Source organism: Bactrocera neohumeralis, chromosome 4, assembly GCF_024586455.1.
Source record: "Bactrocera neohumeralis isolate Rockhampton chromosome 4, APGP_CSIRO_Bneo_wtdbg2-racon-allhic-juicebox.fasta_v2, whole genome shotgun sequence".
NCBI classification, from domain to species: Eukaryota; Metazoa; Arthropoda; class Insecta; order Diptera; family Tephritidae; genus Bactrocera; species Bactrocera neohumeralis.
The window spans coordinates 13,270,285-13,296,808 of NC_065921.1; the positions used below are offsets into that span (position 1 = coordinate 13,270,285).

Below are 26,524 nucleotides of genomic sequence, written 5' to 3' on the forward strand. Positions count from 1 at the left end.
ATAAGTTTGCGGTTGAGAACTGGCTTCAAATTACCTAAAATAGATAACTTAAACCACAGATTCCCCACTGGCATTTCCACAGAAATGGAATGCAGTTGTTTAAAAGGCAGCAAAGCCATAAATGGGTTAGTTTTCTAGAAATCGGTCGATTTCCCAGCAGGTCGTGTTTACATTTGTGCAAATGATTGCAATTACAAATGCTGCAGCCATAATCACTTCAATACACAATTACCGCTACAAATGTGTGTGTGTGCATATAGATATATTAATGTATCAATAATGAAGCTGTGGCTTTGACTAAATGTTCATAATTATTACTGCATAATGAATGGTAAGCAATAACGCATTGTTATGTAATGTAAGTAATTGTAAGTACCATATGTAGAAGAGCATTTGCTGAGGGAAAATATTTTATGTAACCTTAACATAGTTGGCTAATGCACAACACAAAATTCGAAATTAATTTTTCCAATTGAATGCAGTCTGTGGTAAATAAAGCCACAAAATAAATAATAAATATAGAATATCATAAACAAATGCGTTTGCAGCTGGCAGCGCTGTGAATCAGTGAATTGTGCAGCATTTACAAAGAATTATTCGAATAGAGTGGAGTTTAGAAATTAAGAGAATAAGTGTTCTATAGGGTGTGGTAAATTAAATGCCTAAATGAATAGTTTTGGAGCTACAGTGAGTGGATTTTGGACCAAGAGAATAAAAGAAGTCGGAGCTCAAGACCTTAAATCGCTAAAAAAATAATTTTCGAAGTATTTGCGATTCGCAGTGTTAACAGTAAAACTTTTAGATTCGCGAATAGAAATTTAGAGCGAAATTTTTCGAAATCGAAAATGTTTGGGTCTAAGTGTTGTTGTAGAAAATAGTTTTCGAAGTCACTGTGAAACTCAATGCTAACAGCAAAATATCAATATCTGCGAAAACATTTAATTTCGTGAACAGAAATTTAGAGTAAAATTTTTCGAAATCGAAAATGTTCGGGTCTGAGTATTGTTGTAGAATTTCGATGTCTTTCCGAATCGCAACGCTAAGAGTAAAACATTTATATATGTACGTGAACACAGGTTTAGGGAACATTTTTTTCGAAATCGAAAATGTTTGGGTCTAAATATTGTGGTAAACATTTTCGAAGTCACTGTGAATTTCAGTGCTAACAGTACAGAATAAAGCATTTAGATCCAAAAACACAGTCTCGATAAGTTCTAAAGCTGTAACTCTCTCAGCTGAAGAAAATATGAATTCTACAATGAAGATTTGGATTATTTAGATTGCTTTCGAAGACATGGTTCATTTATGATTAATTTAATAACGGAAGCAAGATTATTGAATCAGAGAGAGTCTGTCATGCTTAGATCCTGATAATTTCTAAAGCGGTATCTCTCTCAGCCGCCAAAATTATGATGTCTGCCATGAAGATTTGGATTATTTAGATTGCTTTCGGAAACTTGGTTCCTTATATTACTTAAGTGAGGTTATGAATAATAGAAAAGAGGTGGAAGAAGAGGTTTGTACTTTTATTATGTTAAAATTTTGTTGGGAGAGAAATAATCGGAAACAATATTCGGCTTTTGCGAGGTTTCAACTTTGCGTTGATCTGAATCCTATTATGGGATCAGCAAAATTGTAGCCCATTATATGATCCAAGAAACTTATTAAAGCTCTCTGATATAAAATTGAAAGTATTATACTAAAGCAGCTCCTCTGGTTTGCTTTCAATGGAAACATTTTCCAGTTGGGTAATAAATTAGTCCGTTAAGAGCAAAATATTGCGTAATCAAAGGGATTGATATTTTTCAATTACGCTTTGCCACTAATTTATGAATTGGTTGCTGTATATAAAGCTTTAGATAAAATAATAAGTAAAAATTATATATTTTTAATACGTTTCCAATGTCACAACAATTTTTATGTATATTATAGCTAAGCTTTTATGCGATTGTATTTGTGTTTGTGTGGCCCACATTGATGAGCTTACGTTATGCCACTGAATTACGTATTACTAATACATACTCACGTAAATTAAATGCTGGAGCGTTTAACAATGCTTCTCCAATTTTCGTTATTTCACAAATATGTACCACAAATAGCTACTTTTTTATAATAAACTCTATTGCTCTGCGCTATTGTTCCACTGCAATTCATAATTTCATATTTGTATCTCTCTTTTATTTAGCTAGTTACTTAGTGTGTATGTTTGCATGCATGCATGTCGGTATGTAAGTGCGCATTCGACGCGCCTTACATGATAACTGATTCTCATACAGGTGAGCCGGAAGAGCCAGAAGCACAACCGCCAGCGCTACCACTGCCACCGCCACCGACGCTGCCGCTACGACTGCCCAAACCGCCACCACTACTACTACCCATGCTGCCGGCGCTTTTGAGCGATGCTGTCGTGCCACCTGTGGTGGACGTCGTCGTTGCTGCCGCTGCACCCATACCAGCGCCGCCCACACTACCAGCGATGCCGGCCGACATGCCAATATCGCTGATGCTTTTCACACGTCGATGCTGTTCGTACAAAGCATTTGGATCTGTCATTGATTCGGCTGTGCTGCTGCTGCTCACCGGTGGTGCGCTCACACGATGTCCCGGCGGTGCATAGTTGAAGATATTACCGCCGCCACCGCCGCCGCCTATATGTGCTCCAAGACCGGGCGCTGATGTTGAGGGGGTGGTGGTGGTGGTGCTGTTGTCGGTGGCGGGAAGTGATGTGTGCTGGTGGAGTAGAATGGTGCGGAGTGTGGTGGATGGCCGCCTATAGTGGCGTAAATTCCTCCACCACCTTCGGAGCTACTATACGATGGTGTGGGAGAGGTGGAGTTGCCGAAGGATGAACGATCCCCAATGGAGCTTCCGCTGCGTGATGATTTTGTATTGAAACGGAAGGCTTTAGAGAGAGAACTCTGCATGTGCGCGTGCATGTTTGCGTAGCGGGAAAAAAGAGAGGCGAAAGTATTTCGTTATTATAAGTAAAATATTTCTTTGTAGTTGGTTGAAAACCGCTAAATGTTAAGAAAGAAAACAGAAATTGGATTTTAGTGCGAAAATGCATACTGAGTTGTTAAGTGCGGAAATGAATGCGGTTTTTACAGGTGGATGATGAAATGTTTAAATATTTATTTGTGGTTTATCGTTGGATTTTTAAGGAAAGTAGTTTACAATGAAAGAAAAATATGAAAAAAGAAAATTTAACATTCATAGGAAATGAAAAATATTAGTTTAGTGACTGATCTGATATTGAGCATGCTTATATTATTTGGAAAAATTGGTATAAAAGTAGGTATTATTTTGAATATGAATGGCTTAAAAATGTATTTGACTAGCAAAGCCATACAAATTATTATTTTTTAAACTCTTTTTAAATATTTTTTCTTTTTAATTTTGCATTTACAAGTTTGACATATGTATTTTGCGTGGCTAAATTTAAAAAGAAAATTCGGCCAGAACACCATTTCAAAGTAAATACATAAGTCGGTAGTTGATTTAATTCTGCACGATTTGTTACAAAAAAAACAAGGAAAATACATATATTAACGAAATATATTAAATAAATGTATAAATAATAGGTTCTTGGAGCATTTCTGAACATTTCTGAAGCGTTCAACAACGTCACTATTCTGAACAATATCCAGTCAATAGGTTTTGATCCTGCTATACAACGCTGGATAAGAAGCCCTTTGGACGGAGAAAAGCAGAATGGAACGACGCTAAAATGACCAAGGAAGTCTGTAGAAGTACTCTCCAAGGTGAGGTACTATATCCGCTTCTATGCACGTTAATGGTAAATAAACTGCTAAGAAACTTGGAAGCACCTAAGATAGTGGCACATGCGGACGACATTGCCATCTAAATAATGGGAAGGTGTCTATCACCACTCTCAATACAGTTCAAAACTGGGCATCACAAGCTGGTATGGAGTTGAACCTGGAGAAAACGGTTATGCTGGTTTCCACCAAAAACTTAAAATTCCTCAATGGGGGTTCCCTTCTATAAATGGGACACAACTCTCTCTCTCAAAAACAGCACCAAGTACATTGAGGTAGTCTTGGACAGCAAACTGCTGTGGAAGCACAACGTGGAAGAAAGAGTGAGGAAAGCCAGCAATGCTTTATATGCGTGTAGGCAGATGCTCTCATGCACTAGTGCTACACAGCGATTGTAATACCAATTCTGCTCTACGGTGGAGTAGTATGGCGGACAGGCGTACGGAAATCCACCTACCAGAAACCAATGGGAAAGGTTCAGAGGTTTGCTGCGGTGTGCATAACGGGAGTTTGAGAAACTGAACTCTTGAACTGGTATTAAAACTGCGACCTATAGACTTCTTCGCTGAAAACTGCGCAGCAAACTCCGCGTGACGACTACTGGCTGCAGGGGAATTTACTTATAGAACTTTCGGGCATAGCTCGGTGAGTAAAGGCGGCTAGGCAAATACCAACTACAAGTTCCCACTTTTTAACTGGGAAAGAAGGCTCAAAGTAAACATAAAAAAGAGGGCTGGTAAAACCTGATGGACCTACCTGGCTACCAGAGTGCAAGACTACAAAAGTCATGATCGGTAACGAACCAAACTGGTCTAACCGTAAGGGTTGTCATAAAATTATTAACAAAAGATTATCAATAATTAAACAAGCTTTCAAAAGTATAACAGATATTTTTAATTTTTTTCGAGTCTCTAAACATCTTGTTCTCTTAAAATCGGCGTTAGCAAGGTTATAATCTCCAATGCTAAAAAAGACTAATATTGAAAATCGTTAGGAAGGGAAATTTTAACCTTCATTTTAATAGATCTAGATCAGATGTCGAGATGTTTCTGCAAAGTTTTCAAACTATCCACAGCTTTATACTTTCTGAAAAGCGCTTATTTGCTCAAACATGAGTTTATATCTGAATAATTTGATACGTATATGTGACCTGGTCTACGGAATTAATGAGATAACGAGAAACTGACGATTATTTTTAACAGCTTTTCCCAGAAAACTAGTTTTCGCACGTTAGCTCCCTTTTCGTAGACCAGGTCACATATATTTTTGTAAACGATATTTTTTTTTTAATTTTGAGCAATAATAACTTTTTCGGTTCTTTATAAACCTTTGTGACAGATCGATAGAAACTTAAAAGAAACTATGTAGACTTGGATAAAGATTTTTAAACAAACATAAATTAGCAATTCAATTCTGGAAAAATTCTCAAGCTACCAAAAAAATCTTTTTAAGAAAGCTATAAATTTAAATAAAAATTTAGGCACAAATTATAGTTGAAATCAGGCAGATATCACTTCTAAAAGATAAAGCAAAAAGCTAAAAACTCCATGTAGAACAAATACTTCAAAATACTTCACAACTCACCTGTGATCCTTTCCATGCCGATATCTGCTGAGCATAGAAGAATGGGAAGAGAAACGAGAATGCATACATACATACAAGTATTTAAATACGATTTTTTTTAACCGTGGTGTAAATAAAATAAAGACAATGAATACGAACAAAAAAACAAAACAAAAAGTCAACAGAAAACAGAGAATAATAATTGAGTAAAAGCAATTAATTATAAACTCATCAAATATACGGCAACGCTTTTGCATAGCCAATTACGGGTCACATTAATTTATGCACGCAGAGAAATATAAAAAAAAAAACAAGTAAGGAAGGGCTAAGTTCGGGTGTCACCGAAATTTGGCATGGTAAAGTGATTTAATCGAGATTTCATTCGGGCGTATTTGTGACAGATCGATTCAAAAAGCTTTAAAAAAACTATGTAGAACTTTAAAGATTGTTAAGAAAACAGAGAAATCGGTCAGTAGTTCTGAGATAAAAATTTTAAAAAAAAAATTCGGCAATTTCTTTAAAAAAATTAAATAAACTTTTAAAAATTTTACCTTTATATTGGAAATGGGCAGTTATTATCCGATTTCTCCCATTTTTGAACTGTAATGGAAATGCTGAACAGTAGACAAATTTTCGAGATACGTACAAAAACTTAGTGATCGGGGCCACGCCGATTTCTCCAAAAGAATGGAAGTCCAAATATGCCCCTCCCTAATGCGATCCCTTATGCCAAATTTCACTTTAATATCTTTATTTATGGCTTCGTTATGACACTTTATAGATTTTCGGTTTCCGCCATTTTGTGGCAGTGGCCCTTTTAACCTTCTTATGGAGCCAAGGAATACGTGAACAAAATGATATCTCAAAATTACAGCTTGCAAAACGGAGAATATTTTATAAACTCGTCAAATGATCACTTTGGTATATATAACCCTATTTTGACTCTTTTAGAGGACTTACAAACAACCGTTATGTGAACAAAATATTATGCTCGTTAGCAACAAATGCGAAAATAATAAATGAATATAGCTTATATATGGGTGCAAAAAGCACAGTAGAAAATTTTCGATCTGGCCGTATTTCTCTACATTTATTTCTTCTTACATTTTAATGCAGTTGCTGCTATAAAAGGAATGCAAAATTAATATTTTTGGCAATTTTTGAGATTACGGGTGCAGATGCTTTTATATTCATATTGCTAATTGGCTTCGAATTATATTATTTTCAATTAATATATTTGAAGTATTGATAAAAAAAAGTAAGAGAAAGTAGTGAAATGTATGTAGCAAGTGATTTATAAAGTATTTGTTTTCAGTCTGGAGTAAGTAATAGTAAAATTTGTCCTGACCAAAATCGTAGTTAAAGTTTTTATTGAATACTCGAGAAAGTGACTCTCGGAAAAATTAATAAAAATTATAGCCCAGATAAAAATAACCTCATATTGACGAATAAACCGCCCAAAGCGATATAAATACTGATAAAATGACACACTTTCAGTAAAACAGCCATAAAGTCGCTGCTTCCACGAACTACTCTCTTGACATTAATACTCAATTAAAATTCCCTTATTTCAATGGTTTTTTATCCTGAAAAATGTGTTTTTTAAGTAGCATTCTTCGTACCCAATAAGCATCGCCACTGACACCCCCTCTTATTTGCATAAGGGCTTCAGCTGCCATTCGTCACTATTATGTTCAATTTCTACATAATTTGCCAGCACAATTACGTATACGCCATGTAGGCGGTAAGACCATTATGCGGTCGACCAATTTTTAACCAATTTTAAACTCTTTTAATTAATGACCTATTTATGTTGCGCTCATTAAAGCGAAGCAGTGTGTACACACAGGCATGCTGCAGCTGTGCCAGCGGCTACCCTTGCCCAGATGTGTACAAATATTTAAAATATTTTTGCATTTCACATTTTTTGAATACCCATTCTTATGCGTGTAACTATGCTGTGTACGTTCTGTTGTCATTTAACGTTTGATTTCATGCAATCATCCACAATTAACTGTTAATTTAATAGCGTTGTTATTTCGTTGTAATATTTACAGACATGTAAATATGTATGTTTGTATGTTTATGCGGTAGCAGTCAGCTGAACACTTAGCTCATATACAAGTACTTGTATATATATGTGTGTATGTTAAGGCAATTATAATTGGTGTACCAGCAGCTAATGAAGTGTTATTGGACGATTGCGCGCGCTAACAGTGGGTCAAAAAAATTTGTATGTAATTCTTGGCTATATTTTTTTATTTGCTATAATATTTTTTTTTAATCTTTTTTTGATGTTTTACCAATTATGGATAATCGATGAAACACCTCCATGTTAAAATGAAAAAAAAAAATTCCTTAAAAATTTACAAAAAAAATAAAAAAAAATAAATCTATTATACACTTTGACAAAAAAAGCGCCCGAAAATTGTAGTTTAAATTCACCGGGTAAATTCTATTTCAAAGCAATGTACTTTGCTAAGTTAGTAGAACTATCCTTAATTAGTTAGCCAAATATGAGCGCGATCTGTTTTCCAGTTTGTTTACAGCAGTTGCTGAAGTCGGTACACCTCAGTAGAGCATTGCGATTATTGCATTTGATAAAAATATCGAAAAAGGAATTTGCCTCAAATTCTGTATATCTAGCCAAATTTCGTGTGTGGAATCGTTGGGAATGTTGTTTACAGTTTTATCAAAAACACAAGCCTTCGTGTGGTACCAAACCTTCAAAAACGGCCGAGAGACCGTTGAAAACATGAAGGTGATGCTCGTTGCTATTTTCGATATTCGTGGTTTGGTGCATCATGAATTTGTTCCAAAAGGACAGACGGTCAATAAGTAGTTTTAAGGAGTTAAAAATAATTATTGGATTTTACACAATGGTAATGAATTTATAGCCAAAAACGCAATGGATATTATCGATCAACCACCGTATTCACCCGACTTAGCTCCGTGTGATTTTTTCTTGTTCGCCAAACTGAAATTGGCGCTCCGTGGAACGCATCTTTAGTCGATTGAAGAGATAAAACAAAATTCGCTGAAGGAACTGAAGGCCATCCCAAAAAGTGGTTATGAAAAGTGTTTCGAGGACTGAAAAAATCATTGGCATGAGTGTATTACATCTGGTGGCGATTATTTGAAGACGACAAAATAAATATTGATGAAAAATAAATATTTTGCGTTTTATTTGGATACTTATTTTATTTATTGCCGGATACTTTATTATACTATATAATACTAAAAGTTCGAGTGGGGAAATCTCATTTTTTTTAGTTAACAATTATATATCTGTACCTTTGATTTTATAGCTGACTGCTTATGCTATCACTTCGCTACATATTACGTACTTATATTGCCTCTTTACTACATTAAGGTACCACCTACACACTCGAGCCTTCCAAGAACAATTTTGAATTACTTAGCAGCGTTTTATTAAAGCTCATTACAAATAAACACATCGCAATATCATTATGCTTTATTTTATTATCGTTAATTTATTGCAATTATACAGCTGCATATAGTTATAATTGTCTTCTTACTGTAAATTATGGCTTGTTGTTTTCTCCAAACTTTCATCTCACTTCGATTTTGTTTTTCTTAAATATAAATTATTTTTTATAATTAATAGTTTCATAATTATTATCTTCCTTCGCAAAGTTTGGTAGCAACTACTGTATCTTTTTTTTTAATTTCTCGTTTTGTTATTTTTAATTTTCTTGGCATGCGCTTACTAACCTATTCTCCTACATGTATTTGTATTGCACGAGTATGTGTGGTGTTAATAATTCCATATAATTTTAATCCAACCGAGCAGCTTTAATCACTATTTTTTTCTTTTCAGTTATTATTCATTATTGTATTTATGCTTTTATTTGATTTTTAAATGTATCGATATAACGCGCGCACAGCAGGCAAAAGCGTTTTACCTACGTAAAATAATCCTTTGTATTTACACAGCATTATATAAATAAATATGCTGTTTTTTGTGCGTTTTTAAATTTAATGCATAATATTAATGTCTAATATTTATTTTAAGGTGCCTTTTTGTAGCATCTATTTAATTATTTAATAAGCAAAAAATCTAGATATTATTAATTTTGCTATTTTAAAAATCACAAAAAAATTATTTAGCTTTAAAATCTTCAAAAATATTTGAGGAAAGTAACAATTTCTCAAAAAAGTAGTATTTAAAAATTTAAAAATTTAAAATTGAATTAGCCATTTTTAAAAGCAATATATTTTCCATTATTTTAATATATGTATATATGATAGCTGAATAATATAATCACAATATGATTTCAAAGATTATGCTCTTTTTTATAATGGTTTGACCAGTGACTCTACTGTTTGATATATGAAACTTGTTTCAATTCGAATAAAAACCAAGGTTTAAATACATGGAAGGCTAACAAATTGGACAATTCGAACACTTTTCACTAGTTATTATATTTTTAAGTGAGTATTTAGTTATCGACAGTCTTTAAATACTATTAATAGTTTGGTAAAAACAGTACTATTATTTCAGAAAAAAATCAGAAATAAATCTGCATTCAAAGACTCAAGTTTCTAAATATATGAGAAATTCAAAATTTTGTACTAAACTTTTGAATAGTTCACCCTTTAAGAAATTATTGTTGGAAATTGTTATCTGCTGTTTTGACTCAGAAGAGAGTCGAGTATTGTCGTATGTTGTATATACCATAACTTCCTGCCTAACTAACAACTTTATTACGAAAATTCACAACTAATGGTCAACATAAACGGCCTACTGATTCGACTGAATCTTGAGATCCAGCATTCATTATTGGATAATATTCGACCGAATAGACCACGTCCAGCACGCAGTGAAGAAAATATATCAGCCGCAGCTGAGAGTGTACACGAAGACCGTGGAGAGTCGATTCGGTGCAGTTCGCAGCAACTCGGACTGACGCATGGAACGACTTGGCGCATTTTACGTAGAGATCTTAAATTGAAAGCGTGCAAAATACAGCTTTTTCAAGAACTGAAGCCGCCCGACCTTCCCCATCGACATCGCTTCGCTCTTTGGGCTCTTAAAAAGTTCTAAAGTGATCCGACGTTTTCGAGAATTTCATCAATAATAAACAACGGTTTAGTGTGGTTTGTGGGCCGGTGGAATCATCGGTCCATATTTCTTCAAAAATGATGCCGGTGAGATCGTAACAGTCAATGACGACCGTTATCGCGCCATGATAACCGATTATTTGATGCCTGAAATTGAAGCTCGTGATCTCGTCGACATTTGGTTTCAACATTTCATTTCCCACATATCACATCAAAGATCGTATTTATTGAAAGAACACTTTGGTGTACTTTCACGTTTTGGGCCGGTCGATCGATCACCAAGATCGTATGGCATCACACAGCTAGACTTTTTCCTGTGGGGATATGTAAAGTCTAAAGTCTATGCGGGCAATCCCGCTTCGATTCAGGCCTTGGATGAAAACATCATGCCACCAGTTATCAGTCGAAATACCCGAACGCGCCATCGAAAATTGAACTCTACATATGGACCAACTGAGACGTAGCCGCGGCCAATATTTTAAAGAGATAAGCGACATTTTTCTATAAAATTTGAAGTTTCTGTGTGTTTTCTTTAAAAAAATAGACATGTCTATACAGGGTTTGTCCGGAAATAATAGGACTGATTTTCTTCCGCCGCGACTGTACTTCGGAGCGTGCTGAAAGCGTGATGAAGACAGTGCTGGGAGACCTGCGACTTCGACAAACATCGACAAGTAACTCGTGGGCGCAAAGTTTTGAATTCAGACCGTCCATTAAGTATTCGCTAATTGCCCAGATGTTAAATTTATCAAAATCTGTGGTTCATGGCATTGTAACGGAGCACATGAACATGCGCAATGTGTGCGCGAAGATGGTTCCAAAAATGCTCTATGACATCGCAGCCGATTGGAAGTAATACCATGGCAACGCCTTTCTTGGCATCCCAATGCTTCCGCAGCCGCCCTATAGCCCAGATGTGGCTATGGCATTTTGAGACGACCGAGGGGTTCCAAGCAGCATGCACCTCGACACTCAAGGTTTTTCCGGAGAATGCCTTCCGTGACGCCTTCAATGCTTGGAAATCGCGCTGGCAGCGCTGCATCAACGCAAAAGGAGCCTACTTTGAAAGTTTTTAAAGAATTGTAATGATTGGTTCAATAAATTATTTGAAATCGACTCAGTCTTATTACTTTCCGGACAAAACCTGTATACCATACATACTATATGGTACCTAAATACAGTGCTAAGCACATTTCTCCACTCAAATTTTTTAATATTTACTTTTTCGTACCTAATAGGAACCCACCTTAAATTTAAGTGGTTGCCACAAAGTAAAATGAAAATAATAAAATATAACGACATTCTTCGAGTTTTGTTTAGCTGTTATTAGCCGGCTTAAGGACATAACTTTTTCAAAGTGTAATCAATCTTGATTTGAATTGATTGGCAAGTTGGCAGGTGAATATTGCAAGTTGCTATTCCAGCAAAACTTTGCTCGCCCAGAGGTCGTGTACTCTTGTTCGCGTACAGTTATATAGACGAGTTTTATTTAGAAAGATGTCTGTGTGTACGTTGGTTGTTTGTGTATATTTAGATCACTACTACTTTTCCAACATTTTTTTCTCAACCTACAACATGCAACATCTGAATGACAACGAATAATGCGTCTAGTTAACAAATCAATTTCCATAAGTAAACATAAGCCAGAGAGTTTAAGTATGTAGTCGTACAAATAGAGTGATGGTAAATGCTGAGAGTAAACACATTGCAATACATGTAGAAATATTCAGAGCATTTAAGGAGTATTTAAAGAAAAATTAGTGAAAATTAGAATACATTTGTAGGCAACGGATTGAGGCTATCGAGTATGAATAAAGTAGCTGGTGCTGTAGCGAGTAGAAGATGCGAGTAGGAACAATTTATTTATATCGTTTTTATGGTTATTTATTTTGAAATAGGCTTAGTGAACGGAAAAGCTGTGAAAGAGTTCCTAACGTTATTTTTGTAGCTTTTAGGCAGATGGTGTAATATGTGGTGGAAAGTTGTAAGTGTTTTGTTAAAGTTTCATTTTTTTTTGATAATAAAATTTTTGTAATTTAATTTATTTACGTTAGGTTTTTATATATATTTATATTTTATTTTTAATTCGTATACCCTGAACAGGTTATATTAAGTTTGCCACGAAGTTTGTAATACCCAGCAGGACACGTCGGAACGCCCTATAAAATATAAATATTAATGAGCTGAATAATTTTAGCCGTGCCTGTCTGTTTGTTCGTTCATGTATGTATCTTTATATTTTCGAACTAGTCCTTCGGTTTTTGAAATATCGTTATATTAATTTTGCACAAGGCCTTTTCTCCCCTAGTAACTGCTCATTTTTCGGAACCGTCCATATCGGACCACTTTATCGCATATAGCACATAGAGTAGTCATATAAACTGAACGATGGGAATCAAGCGCTTATATCGAAAAGTTTTGTATATGAATTAAGTGTTTTAAGGAATCCTTTGTAACGAGTTTTCCAATAGGGTCTCTGCAAAAGTAGACCAATTGAGATAGCAAACGACGCCATATTTCTTCCCGCTCTTTTGACATTTCTCTTGAGAATTCAGTTGAGAATATTGGTGCTAGCGCATCAATTGAGGAAGACCCAAATCAGTCTCTCACACGTCGTTCTCAAGCGTTCGGCATCTCTTTGACGTCGTTGTGTCAAATTTTGCAATAAGATCTTGGCCTACATTCTTACAAGATCAAACTGGCGCAAGAACTGAAGATGTTTGACCACCAAAATTGTCGTATGTTTGTGAATTGGGATGAGCAAAAACTTGAAAATTATCCGGATTTTCAAAAGAAAATCATCTTCAGGTTCATCCCACATTTCTGACCGAATGGCTTCATCAATAAGCAAAATATCCATAATTAGTGAGGCAGCAATCAACACGTATTCCATAAGTCAACACTTCATTCCGAAAAAATTACGGTTTGGTGCGATTTATGGGTCGGCGGCGTCATTGGGCCGTACTTCTACCGTGATGATCAAGACCGGCACATTACTGTGAATGGGAATCGCTACCGCTCAATGATAACTATTTTTGGCCCAAATTGGAGGATATGAACTTGGAGAATATGTGGTTCCAACAGGATGACGCCACAAGACGCACAGTGAATGTCACAATCGATTTATTGAAAACCAAGTTTGGTGAACGTGTTATCTCACAAAATGGCTCAGTCAATTGGCCGCCTGAACTTCGTACGAATATCGAACGTGAATTTTTAGAAGTATCGACCGATTTATGCTTGAAACCCCTCGAAAATTGGGTTCAGCATCTGGACTTCTGCAAGCGGTACCTGGTGGCCATGCCAAAGAAATGGAGTTCCATATAATAATGGCATCAAATGTACTTTTAAAGAATTTATTAAAAAATTTACACTTTTAATTTAATTATATTTTATTATTGTTTCTTATGGGTTTTAATGTTTTCCTATTTTGATTATATGACCAGCATTAATATAAGTATTTTTAATTAATTAGTTTTTGCATTGATTTAATTTAAATTTTTCTTTAATTATTAAAAAAATGTCTTTTATTTTAAACCAAAACTGAAGTTTCTTTATAATTTATGTTTGTATGAATGCTTTCAAAACGTTAAAGACGACAAAAGCAGCACAGCAAAACACGCTAATTTTGGGATAGATTTAGAAAAAGTCTGAAAATCAGCAGTAAACGAGAATATACCAAAAAATATCTACATTATTTTACATAAAATTTTAACATTTACACAATTATGAATAGTTCAAGGCAAGTGTATAACGGTGTATTTAAGAGAAAATAAATAAATTCTTAATAAAATTAAAGCGTTAAAGAATGATTATAATGTTTATGAATATATAGTGTATGGTTGTAAGTCAGATGAATAGGTTGGTTAGGTTAGAAAATGTAAGCAATTAAGTAATTAAGTAGCTGGTGGACTTACCCGCAATGCGCCATTGGAGCGGCGATCAGTTGTGGCATAGTGCTGTAAGCCGCCCGGTCCCGTAATCGGTACTATGCCGCAACCGGAACGTATGCCTTGGCCCAAGGTTGCTCTAAACACAACAGTACAACAACAGTGCGTGACACATTCGTTACAGCCATACGAAAAATACATGTTGTCCATTGTTTGTGGTTGTTGTGTTTTTTTTTTTTTGTTTTAATTGTTGTTGTTCAATGTTTTGTGTTACACGGTATTTGTGTGTGTTATTGATTTCAGTTTGTTTTTGGTTTAATTTGTTTGCATCATTTTGGTAACGATGTTCATTGGGTTTTTTTGCATGTATGAGTGAGCATGTGTGTTTGAGTGTGATTTTGTTAGCAAAATTGTGTTCGGTTGGTACGTAATTGAATTGTAAGTTTTTGTCAGCATATATTTTGTTTTGTATGAGTATTGATTTCACAGTGATAAGCACACACATATATGTATATATACATAAATACACACATACAAACATACACAACAATGATGCAAACACATACACGGCAAATGGCATAGCCAGCATTCGGCACAGGCATACGTATATATGTGTGTATGTATGTGTTCAGTTGTGGGTTTATGCATGTGTGTGTGTGTTGTCAGTTGGTTTTGTCGTTGTATGTGGCATTTGGTTGTGAGTGTGTATGTACAAATGTAATGTTTGTGTTATTTCATTTCGTTTCGGTAACGGTTGATTGATTGGTTGTTGATGTTTTCGATTTTCACATTTTTTTCGATTTCATCAGCGTTGGTATTATTTGCAGTGGTGTTGGTGAGGCACAGTTTTAATGATTATTGTGGTTTTTGGTATTTATTTGTTGTTGTTGATTTTTAGTTGTTGTTGTTGTGGTTGTACAGACAGCAAAGACAGCAACAAGTTGAAAAAGAAATTTGTAGTAGCGAAAATAAACAAAACAAAATGCAAATACATATAAATAAGTTTCAAAAAGTTATTTGTTTTCAATAGAGATATACGAAATATACCCATTTGTATGTATGTACACGTGTGTGTGTTGCGTGTGAGTGTGTGCACGTAACAGTTGCATTGATAAAGATTAAATAGCACAAGGCAACGCCAACGTCAAAGTTGTACCAAACAAATGAAGAACAAATCACAAATACATACAGACATACAGACATACATATATATACATACGAGTATTATATTGCACGAGAAATAAGAAAAAACATAGAAGAAGAAGAAAATATATGTGAAAAAGAATTAGTTCAAAAATAAGAAGAAGACAAATAAAGATACCTAGAATAAGCACAAATACATATGGAACTTGGTGTATACACACACATACATACGAACAAACAAACAAGTAATTGCAAATGTCTTTATTTATTATAGAGTTAAAAGTAACTGAAATAAATAGTAGTAAGCAAGTAAATGGAGAAATAAAAGTTGCTGTTTTGGTCTGAAAGAAAGTTCTGCAAACTTAGCGCCAAATAGTATTGATTGCGAAAGTTGTGTTGCAAATGCATTTGTAGACGCAGAAAGCGATGTGAACGAGTTCAAAATAGAAAAACAGTATGTAATGGCTTTGAGCGTTAACCTAATTGAAGCAGTGCAGCGCATAAGTGTGTACATAGGTAGCTGTTACTGCTTTGTATGTTTATGTGGCATGAAGCGAGCAGTTCAATGCTGGCCTACTTAGCATGAGAAAAGAAGTGAGATAAATATATATTTTTAAGAAGAGTTCATAAATATTTAATAACAGACATAATTGTAATTATAACGGTAAAATATGCTTATTAAAAAGTGGCGCGCACAAACAGGATGAAAATAAATGTATAAGTACTAAGAAGAGACACAGCTATATAAAGACAACAAGTAAATATATATTTTTATTTATATTTTCTTTTAACCGAAAGGTACCTGATATAGTAAGTGAACTCGTTAGTAAGTGTAAATTTTTCGTAATATATTCGCGTATAAGGATAATTTTTAACATTATCATATTATAAAATGAAAATATAAAAATTACACTTCAACTAAAGCTATTTGCTGTGATTTATTAATATAATAATAAAATTGTTATCTTATGCTTATTATTCTTTGTTTGTTAATGTATATTTTAATGATAAATGTAAATTAATAACGTTCTGATTTCCTTAACTACCAGCTGCATGTCAGAAAGCATTTAATTTAATTTTATTTAATTTGATTAACCAAAAAAAATTGTCCAAATTATTACAGAATTTAATGTAATTGAATAATCAGGCAGCTATTTTGAAAAAAATATTGAATTCCGCTTCACGCCGTATTCATTCTTCAGGCCTACCTCAGAAAAAAGGAAGATACCTGTTAAGAAAAATTTCTCTAACTAAAATCATCTTATATCCAAAAAACCAAAAAAATGTGTGATTCCTACAGATGAATAAGGTAATGATCGAAAGGTTAGTTAAAGTTTTGGCAACTGGAGTTGAGAAACATTTTTCTGCATAAAAGCATCTCAAATTAAAAAAAACCAATAAGGTAATGATCAAGGACCTGCTAAAAATTTTGATTGTTGACAAAATGGTGTTTACTAAAATAAAAGACGTTCCTTAAAAAAAAATTGACACTTCAGCGTGGCTTAAAAAATCGAAATTATTACCAAATATATTTTTGCTTTGATCACCAATCAGCATAACGACTTAAAAAGCTTATGGTGTTTACGGGTTTAAAAAATATCTAATTTTATTATCTTATTACCTTCTATTATCTATCTATATCTTATTAAACCTCTAGATTATTGTTCTAAATTTTCAAGTTTATCCGAGTAATAGTTTCGGAGAAACTATATGAGAACTTGTGCGCTCTAGGCCAAATGCGCCGTCTTTAAACATGTTTTTCTCGAAACTGTGTTTTTGAAGTCGGTTTGCAAGATTTCTGTTTTTACCCGAGGAAACCCATGTAACCTCTTAAAAGCTTTTACAAAATTTCAAACTCTTTATAATTTGGTGAGTCCAAATTCTAAAACAAGTGCCAATTTCAAGCTATTTTTAAACCTTTTTTGTTGTTGAGACCCTTCAATCTATTTGAGACACAAAATAATTTATTTGTTATTATATTTATTTAATATTGGAAATTTAAACAAATAGGTTTTTAACTTATTTCTTTTTAATGTTTTGCAATAAAAATATTTACAATTTATAGAGAATTATGTTGAAATAATTCATAATCATTTGAACCCCAGCTAAAGGTATAAAAGGTGGAAAATAATACGATTTGATCTATTAGTATCTTATAATCTCATCACCAGCGTCAAATTCAGTTAGCTAACTTGAAAACTTGTTTAATTGGAATATTTATATTTATTTTTTTCTAATCCTTATTCGAAGAATTAAGTCTGTTATTTTTTTTCCGAAATAATGTTTAATTTTTTTTTTCGAAAACATACAATAAAAAAAAATCTGTTTGACAAATGAAAATTATTAATTTCAACTTTTACCGTTAATTATCAGCTCTCAATATACTATTATATTTTTTATTTAAATTAAAAATTACTATAATCGGCTTGTATTGTATCATACCATATAACCCCTGCAGCTGACACACTGCGTATGAGTAACATTATTAATAACTGCCAATTTGTTTGCGCTTTTATGTTAAAATTTAATAAATTAATTTTAGCAATTCAAATTATTAATTTTTAATATGTCAGATTTGTATTATATTAAGCCTATGGCAATATATTGTGAAGTGCAAAATTTAAATTACTCATACGCCATGACCACACACAACTCATGCATGATGTAAACAGTAAGTTGGTTGCTCATACGCACTGGACACGTTTGAAGTATTTTGAATTCATGTGATATTTTTAGATGCTAAAAGAATTTTGTAAATATTATATTAAAATGTTTATTATTAAAAATTGTAGTTACAGTTACTCATACGCACTGTACAGCATTTTGCTTTGAAATGTCTTGCGTTTAATAAATTTTGCGAAAATATTAAAAAATTTATAAAAAATGGTTTTCTAAACTAAGTATTTTGATACTATTGACATTGGTGGTAATATTTTTGGTGCTTAAAAATTTTAAATATATTTTTATGATTAAAAATTATAGTTAAATTTTAAAATTTGCAAAAATATTAAAAAAATAGCTTTTTAAGATTAGCTATTCAATGTCAATGTGTCTAGTGCTATTTGAAGATAAGCAGTAAACTGAGAAGAGGTTTTTTGAAGCTTATTAATTCATCTATTAATAAGCCTGTTAGTTTGATATATTTAATAAAATCCTTAAAAAATATATTTATTGCAAGAATTCGGCGTCTTAATATATTTATTTTACCACAACTAAACATTTTTTGTATATGATTCAATATTATAACCTAAAAAAATCTTTTCAAAATACATTAACTATATTAAAAGCTTTTGATTATAGCGTTAAAACCTCACTGGACTTAATTTTTACATTTTCAACTCCCCTACCTATTCAATTTCATCATCGCTACTCACCTACCAAGTAGCTAACCATAAATCCATTAACGTGAATTAATGCAAATTACTTTCAAAAATAAATTTCGTACTAATATTTTCATAATTTTAATTATTTTAATTTATTTCATCGATTTCTATGATCTACAATTGGCTGTTGTTACCATTAAATCTTAGTTTACATTAAAACGGCTTACATTAAAACCTGCAATCCACATAAAGCTTAAAAATTATTTAATCACATTGAAAAAATAATAAATACTAGCGCATGGTAAATTTTGCAATAAAAGAAGAGAGTTGGAATTTCCAAAGCAAGCAAACAACATTTCAAATACACAATATAACGAGTACCTCATTTTAAGCTACTGTAAGCTTCTTATGCTATAGGCAAAATGAAAAATTGCAAAGGAAATGAAAGGTTTGTTAAACAACGACAACTGAGCGCGCACAAACACACCATACATACTGCCACCAATATGTATATTTGCAGGTATGCTTGCATACAGTGGCGCTTAGCATATAAAAGAGTTTCTGTTGCACGGTTGCATGGTTGCACGTGGCAAGCATAGAATTCCGGAACTATTGTGTATTTAATACATTTCCTATTTTATTATTGTTATTGTTATTATTATGCACAAGTATTATACGAGTATGTTTTACAGCTATCACACGAGCACATCTATATTGAATAACTATGCATAAGCGCACGAGCTCTAGCGCTCCTTAGTGAGCTTGTACGTATATGTAAGTAAGTAAGTTTCTGTTGTAATGACAACATGGCTGCTTGTGTATCGATTTATTGGCGTTCGGCGTGTGTGTAGTTGTGTATATTCAAACAAATTGCGTTGCGCGCTGCATATTAATTTTAGTTAATATTTTTTTTATTATTTTCATTTGATTTTCGCCTTTTAATTTGTGGAAATGTGCGGCGCTTCATGCGCTTTTTGATTTGAACTCTATTTTGAACTAATGAATTGTATCTAAAGCATTTGATTTGAGCTGTGTTCACTAGTTTATATACTTATATAGCGTATTTGAGTTATGTTTTCGTTACGACTTAACTTTAGGGGCGTGTATAATACATAAAAATTTTGTACGTTGCTAAAGTATTATGTGCGTTGAAACGAAATATTTTCGGCTGCTCTACATTTTATTCAATATGAGTTTGTATATTTGGTAAGCTGTCCAGTGTGTGTTGTTTTTGTTTGCTTAAATTAGTGTTGAATTGTTGCTATCGGTATTTCATTTATTTCATTATTCAAATTTACTTTTTATTATTTTTATTTAAAATTTCCCTACTTTTAATTACGTTAAAGTCTTCTATTTCGATTTGTTTGATTTGATTTCATTTGATTTGAATTGTTTATAAATAAGCCTAGTTTATTTGAATTTTATATACTAAGTAGTTTGCTTAGACTGGCATCTCAGCGCTTGTTGGATTTTTTGCTGTAAATTAAAACTATTTGAAAAATGCATCGTAGAATATCGTTTCTTTGTTTTCGTTATTTGCTTCCCTTTTGTTACGCTTTAAAGTATTTCATTGATATAATTTTTTCCATTGTGTAGCTACTCAAGTTCGTATTTATTTTAACTAGTAACATATATACCAGGGTGGTTAATGTTTTTGTTTTCGCATCGTACCGTTGAAATTATTAAAATTGGTTGATAGTCACTTTTGAGAAAGGCACGCCAAGTGCGAGCTTTTAATTTGTAGGGAGGAACCTTCGTCTAAAGGTTTTCTATTTTCTCTTAATAACAGAAAGAAAATGTGTACCTCACTTCCGGCTCCTTGGGAAAATATATGAATTTGTGGATTTGATAGGAAATTTAATGCTCTTCAAAAAAGTTGCACGAAGTTTTATTCGTAGAGCTAACCGTTTTAGGGATATTAGCAGTTAAAATTGTATTATTTCATATAAAATTTGTTTCTTATGAATCTACGAAATAAAAATTAATTATTATGACTCAAAACTTCCATGTTTTTTAAGAAATTTCGAATTTGTTTTAAAATTTTGTTATAATTATTTTTTATTTATTTTTTAGTTGATTTTTGATGATGAATGTCTTTTAAATGCTTAACTGACTCGAAAAATTATTTAGACGACTTTTGTGGAGCAGAAAATTTCCTGTGCCTTAAAATAGTCAAATTTCAACCGTTGGTATATTTGAAACGGTTAAATATACGAAAAAACGTTGAAGAACATTTAATAGAACATTTATTTTCATATAAAACCAATCAGACAAAATATTTGTTCGAATAGTCGAAAGCTTGACAAAAATTTGTTTAACTAATAATAAGAAAATATCGAAAAGATAGGTGGAGGACCTTCCCCTTACAATTAAGAGCTGTACCACGTCAAGTGGTCCATCAAAATTTCGAAAAATCTCCGATTTTGAAAATTAGCAGTTCATTAAGAAGGGGACCAGACGCATACCCCGTGATATAAATATTTCATCAAAATTCTTTTTTTGTTAAAGTTATTGAAGGTTGAAATTTAGAGCACGATAAAATTGTAAAATTATTTTCTCATAAACTACTGGAGATAAATCGATGAAATTTTGTGAAGTCAAAGAAAAATGTTCGGTCATGTCAAACCACGGCAGACCCAGCTCATACCTGGAAAGCCTTTTTAGAGTTGTCTATCAACCAATATTTCTGAGCACCCAGCAAAAAAAATATTTCTTTTTCTTATCCACCCTAATAAATAAATTAAAATATTATTATCAGTAATATATGAGTCTATATATACCTATACATTTTTTTTTATTTAAAATGCAACACCAAAAATGTTTATTTTTTTTGAATAATATCTAGCTTAAAAATTAAATAATGTTAATTAAACACGTTCAGTAGAAAAAATTTAGCATGGAGAGTCTTTGTGCAATAATTATGTATGTATACACTGCTGAGTTATTCACTTTCATCAACAAGCTACATTAATATGGTATTTAGTCCATACCATTTCCTCACACGTTTCACTTATGAATTACTTAATAAATACATTTGTTCTATACTAGCGCATTGTTGGCTTTTGCTAGTTTTTTAAATATTTAATTAAAATATACTAAATGTTTTATTTGTTTTAAACTTTCATCACACTGCATTTCTATTCCTTATTGAATGTGAAAATTCGTAGTTGGTTGTAACACTGTTGCGTTGAAGTTCAAAGAATAAATGTTTACTCGGGTCCGACAAGACATCGCAGCCGATTGGAAGTTGCACCACGACAATGGCATAGCGCACACCGCCTTTCTTGTGAATAGCTTCCTAATGAAGGTCTAACCAAGGCCCAACGCTTCTGCAGCCGTCCTACAGCCCAAATGTGACGCCCCTCGAACGAGGCAAGCATTTTGAGACGACAGAGAATGCCTTCCGTGACGCCTTCAATGCTTGGAAATCGCGCTGGCAGAGCTGCTTCGACGCAAAAGGAGCTCATTTTGAAAATTTTTACAGAATTGGTTGAATAAATTTTTTTAAATCAACTCAGTCCTATTACTTTCCAAAAATTTGTAAAAAAAACTCAAAAGAGATATCGCTAAATTTGGTGTAAGTTAGTTTAGGTTAGGTATATAGACTGATTTTTTGGAAGGCCACGAATAATCTCGTTTGGATAGCGAGAAATAGTCCGTTGTGATGCCCAGAATTCCTCAGTACGGATCAAAATGACCATCGCATATCTACAAAGCGCCCAAAGTTAGAAACAACTTTATTTAGACGGTTAATACATATCTACTCCAACTAATTTTCCGGGTTCGTAGAAAGTATGACAAGCAAGATGCTTAGTTTGGCGAAAGCTTGACAGTGAAGGAGAAACTATATATTTCTACCTCATCTTCCTCCCTTCAACTTTGAAAAGTTGCATAATGTAAAATATTTAGCTTGAAGGCGTTAGTGCCAATGGTTTAGTGTCCAATTATGGCAGCTATTATTGCGACCAATTGAACCTTGATAAAAGCTATTTGTTCCATGGACCTTTTACGTTTCACTTTGGGCCAGAAATCTTTCATAAAGTCACAAGTGCTGATTGCAGACCAACGATTACTGAGCCAGCGCGAAGCCCATAGATCTTACGCCCAAGCGTACGATCACCCCACCGTTCTCATCCTGAAAGGTTTTGATTAAGGCTGCGTTTTCTTGCGATCTCATCGAAATTATAGATTTCGACGATTCCGTTGTGACCAGGCACCAAACAAATTTAATATGGAAGTAACTTGATGTAATTGACTAAAGTTCAGCTTACTGTCAGCGAGCTCAGGCCCTGAATAACAGATCAGCTGCAACTTGGGAGAAGTATAGTATATCTGCTACTGCTTGATGGCTGCCACTTCTGCTTGAAACACACTATAGTGGTCTGCCCGTCTGAAAAAGGAAGAGTTGATCGAGAGCTCCCGAAGTCTTTCTCTCCCTCTCTCAATAACCTACTCTTTGAACTTCGATCCATCAGGAGTTTTCCAGTAACTCCGACTCACCCACATATATCCTTTGGAGATATGTGCGTCTAGAAGATGACGCTAAGAGTTGGCTTCGTGATGAGAGAAGATTTCGGAATTTCCCTCTCTGGGACTATTAATGTGTCAGGAGTCTATTAATTCATATATTTTCCGTCCACAGGTACTATATGAGGAATGGCATTAAGTGCTATCGTTGGTGTTGCGCATAGTTTCATTTTTTGTAGCTATTAGCAGCGCTCTTTAAGGAGAGTAGTGAAAATTACAAGAAAAAAATATAATATTTATATTCATTAATAACAAAGGATAATTGTATACTGAGGCCTTTACTCTGAGTATCAGACGAAGCTAGTAAAGAAAGGGGGTACCGTAAGTATCACTCGATTTCTATTTTAATTTTTGGTCACCTACTCTTTGTCTGTATTTATTTAAACAAGTGCTCATTCGATTCACCATTTCTGAAAGTGGGATAAATTATCAAAAATAAGTTTGATAAATCTAGCAATACTTTCTTTGCCCATTTACGAACAACAGTGTCACCAACTTCGCTATTTATTTTCACCACTAACTTCTACACAACGTTATATGCTTCTAATTTATTCACATATACATAAGGTATATGAGTTCATAGCTCAACATTTACATATTTTTCTTCATTTACATACACTGGATATCCAAATTCCAGACCGTTATTCATATCATATTTACTCATAAATTACACATTAATTATTGTATCGTTCAACGTCCGCTACACAAATTGATCTAAATTTCATATAAAATTATCCAAACACACACATACACATAAACATATGTACGCAAATATTTGGCGGTCATTAAAATGTTGACGTCAGAACAAACATCGAGAATGACTTTATGTGGTACTTAAAGCAAAGAATTCATTAACTTAACAACAGTTTATCTGCCCAGTTGTTTTTGATTTAAAATTAATTGCCGTGTGCTATCCATTTGAAATTCTTCCATTTGACAATAAACAAGATATCTGCGGAATTATTTTTTATTTGAGAATTTGTTTAAATATTTTTTTGAATTTTGTAAGTTTTTGTTTTTTAAATATTTCAATATATTTTTTTTTTATTTTTTAATATATTTTTTTTAATTTTTTTTTTTTGTGAATGAAGTTTGTTGTTGTGGTTGAGGTATGCATGTTTGTGAGTAGAGCACATCATAAACGAGGGAAAAATGGAAGAAACGACGAAAACGTTGATGGTTAGTTAGGTTTTGGTTTTCTTGCTTTTTTATTTAAATATTTTTCGCTTTTTTTTCTTTTCATCTAAGTGAATTCTCTATTACAAATAATATGTATGATCATTCTGATTTCACAAACACATGAAGATAATAATGAACTACGAGCAGTACAAATGGAACAAGTAATTAGCAGCAGCTTAGTACATACTTAGTACATATGTAAATGCATACAAAGAGAACACATTTATGTTTTGTTTTTCGATTTTTTTTTTTTTTTTTTTTCAGAAAAAGAAATTTGCTAATGAAGTTCTATCGAATGCAGTGGGACATGATGACGTTAATGAGGTGAGAGAGTAATGATGAGTAATGGAAATTATGCAAATGATTTTCAATGCGAATGCGAATGCGAATACGAATGCAGCAACTGAAAAGCGAACGGAACTGGCATACACAGTTAGCAACAGATGCTTGGCAGTGGTGAAGGGATATGAATGAATTTATGCGAAAGCAAGTGAAATGAAATGGAATAAAGAGCGGCAGTGTTGTCGGTTGGATGACTGAAATTTGTTTTTTTTTTTTAATTGTTTGTGAAGTAAATTTTTTACAACGTTCAAAGCAGCGCCAAGCGGCGGTTTATTGAAAAAATTTTAAGAAAAAAATGTTTATGGCTTTTGAAGACTGTCATTTTAATTAAAAAATACCAATAATTCTTTATTTTTTTTTTATAATTTTTAGAAAATTCTTGAGATGTTGTAGGGTCAAAACTTAAAAACAAATATTTTGAAAATAGATTTTTTAGATTTTTTTTTTATTTTTTATTTTTAAATGTTTTCAGTCAAAATTATAATAAAAAAATTATTTCGATAAATTATTTTTAAAATAATTTCCTGTAGAGGAGAATTTAAAGAAAAAAGTCCAAAAAAATGTTATTTTCAAACAAAAAAAAATCTTTCAAAATTAAAAAGTAAAGTATTTAATTAAAAAAAAACAAATTTTGGTTTATTGGAAGAAAATGTTTTGTTAAATTTAAAAAAGAAACACATTTTTTTGAATGAACCAATTGTTGAATTGTTTTTTTCGCTCAAATTTTAAACAAAAGAGTAAAAACCATTAGAAAAAACGTTTGTTCAAAATTAAGAAAATAAAGAAAAAGTTTAGTTTAAAATAAAAAATGTAAGAAAACATTTTTTCTGTAATAAAAAATGTTCGACATGTTTTCGAAGTAAAGAAAAAGTTCAAAAAACAGTTTTCGGAAAGAATAAATTCAAAAAAATTTTCTGTCTATAATTAAACGTAAAGTAATATAGCTTCCAAGAAAACTATTTTTGAGATTCCCTCTCAAAATTTGTCTCTCAAATTTGAAGAAAGAATCCATTTTTTTGAAAGAAACGAATTCTTGAATTATTTCTTTGGTTCAAATTTTAAGCAAACAAATATATGAAATAAAATTTTGTTAATGTAAACCAAAATGATTTTGTGCAATACAAAATTTTTGAGATGTTTTCGGGCCAAAATTAGAAAAAAAATGTATGAAAAATGATTTTTGAAATAATTTTCCGATCAGCAAAATTTAAAGAACAAATCCAAGAGATTGTTTTCTGGAAAGAAAAATTTTACAAAAAAAAATTTCTTGTCGAACTTAAAAAGTAAAATAAAATAATTGTAAAAAACGTAATTTTTTATTTTATTTAATCAATTTTTTTAATGAAAGTAATTATTACAAAGAAACAAATTTAAACCCTTTGAACTTTTTTGAAAGTAACGAACTGTTGAATTATTAATTTATTTATTTTTTAACAAAAAAAAGTCTTTCAAATTTTAATTAAAAAAGTAAAAATAGAATGTTTCCTTAAAAATTAAAAATGTAATAAAACATTTTGTGCAATAAATTGTTTTTGATATTTTCCAGGTCAATATTTTAATTAAAAAAACAAAAATTAAATTAAATTAATTTTACTTATTTAATAAATTTATACTTGCGGCGCTTATATCTCTTTTATGTGTATGTGTGCGTGTATGCATGATGAGTTATATGAAATTGGCAGCATGATAAGCA

The 26,524-nt window shown here is 32.5% G+C and overlaps 1 protein-coding gene across 1 annotated transcript in view; it reads right to left on the reverse strand.

The window, feature by feature from the left end:
- LOC126756340 (kazrin) overlaps positions 1-26,524 on the reverse strand; it is a 156,984-nt gene that overhangs the window by 17,739 nt on the left and 112,721 nt on the right. Inside the window, 4 exon segments of the mRNA XM_050469322.1 lie at positions 2,027-2,638; positions 2,686-2,918; positions 5,364-5,387; positions 14,345-14,456. Coding sequence (XP_050325279.1) covers positions 2,269-2,638; positions 2,686-2,918; positions 5,364-5,387; positions 14,345-14,456 — 739 coding nt within the window. The 3' untranslated portion in view covers positions 2,027-2,268.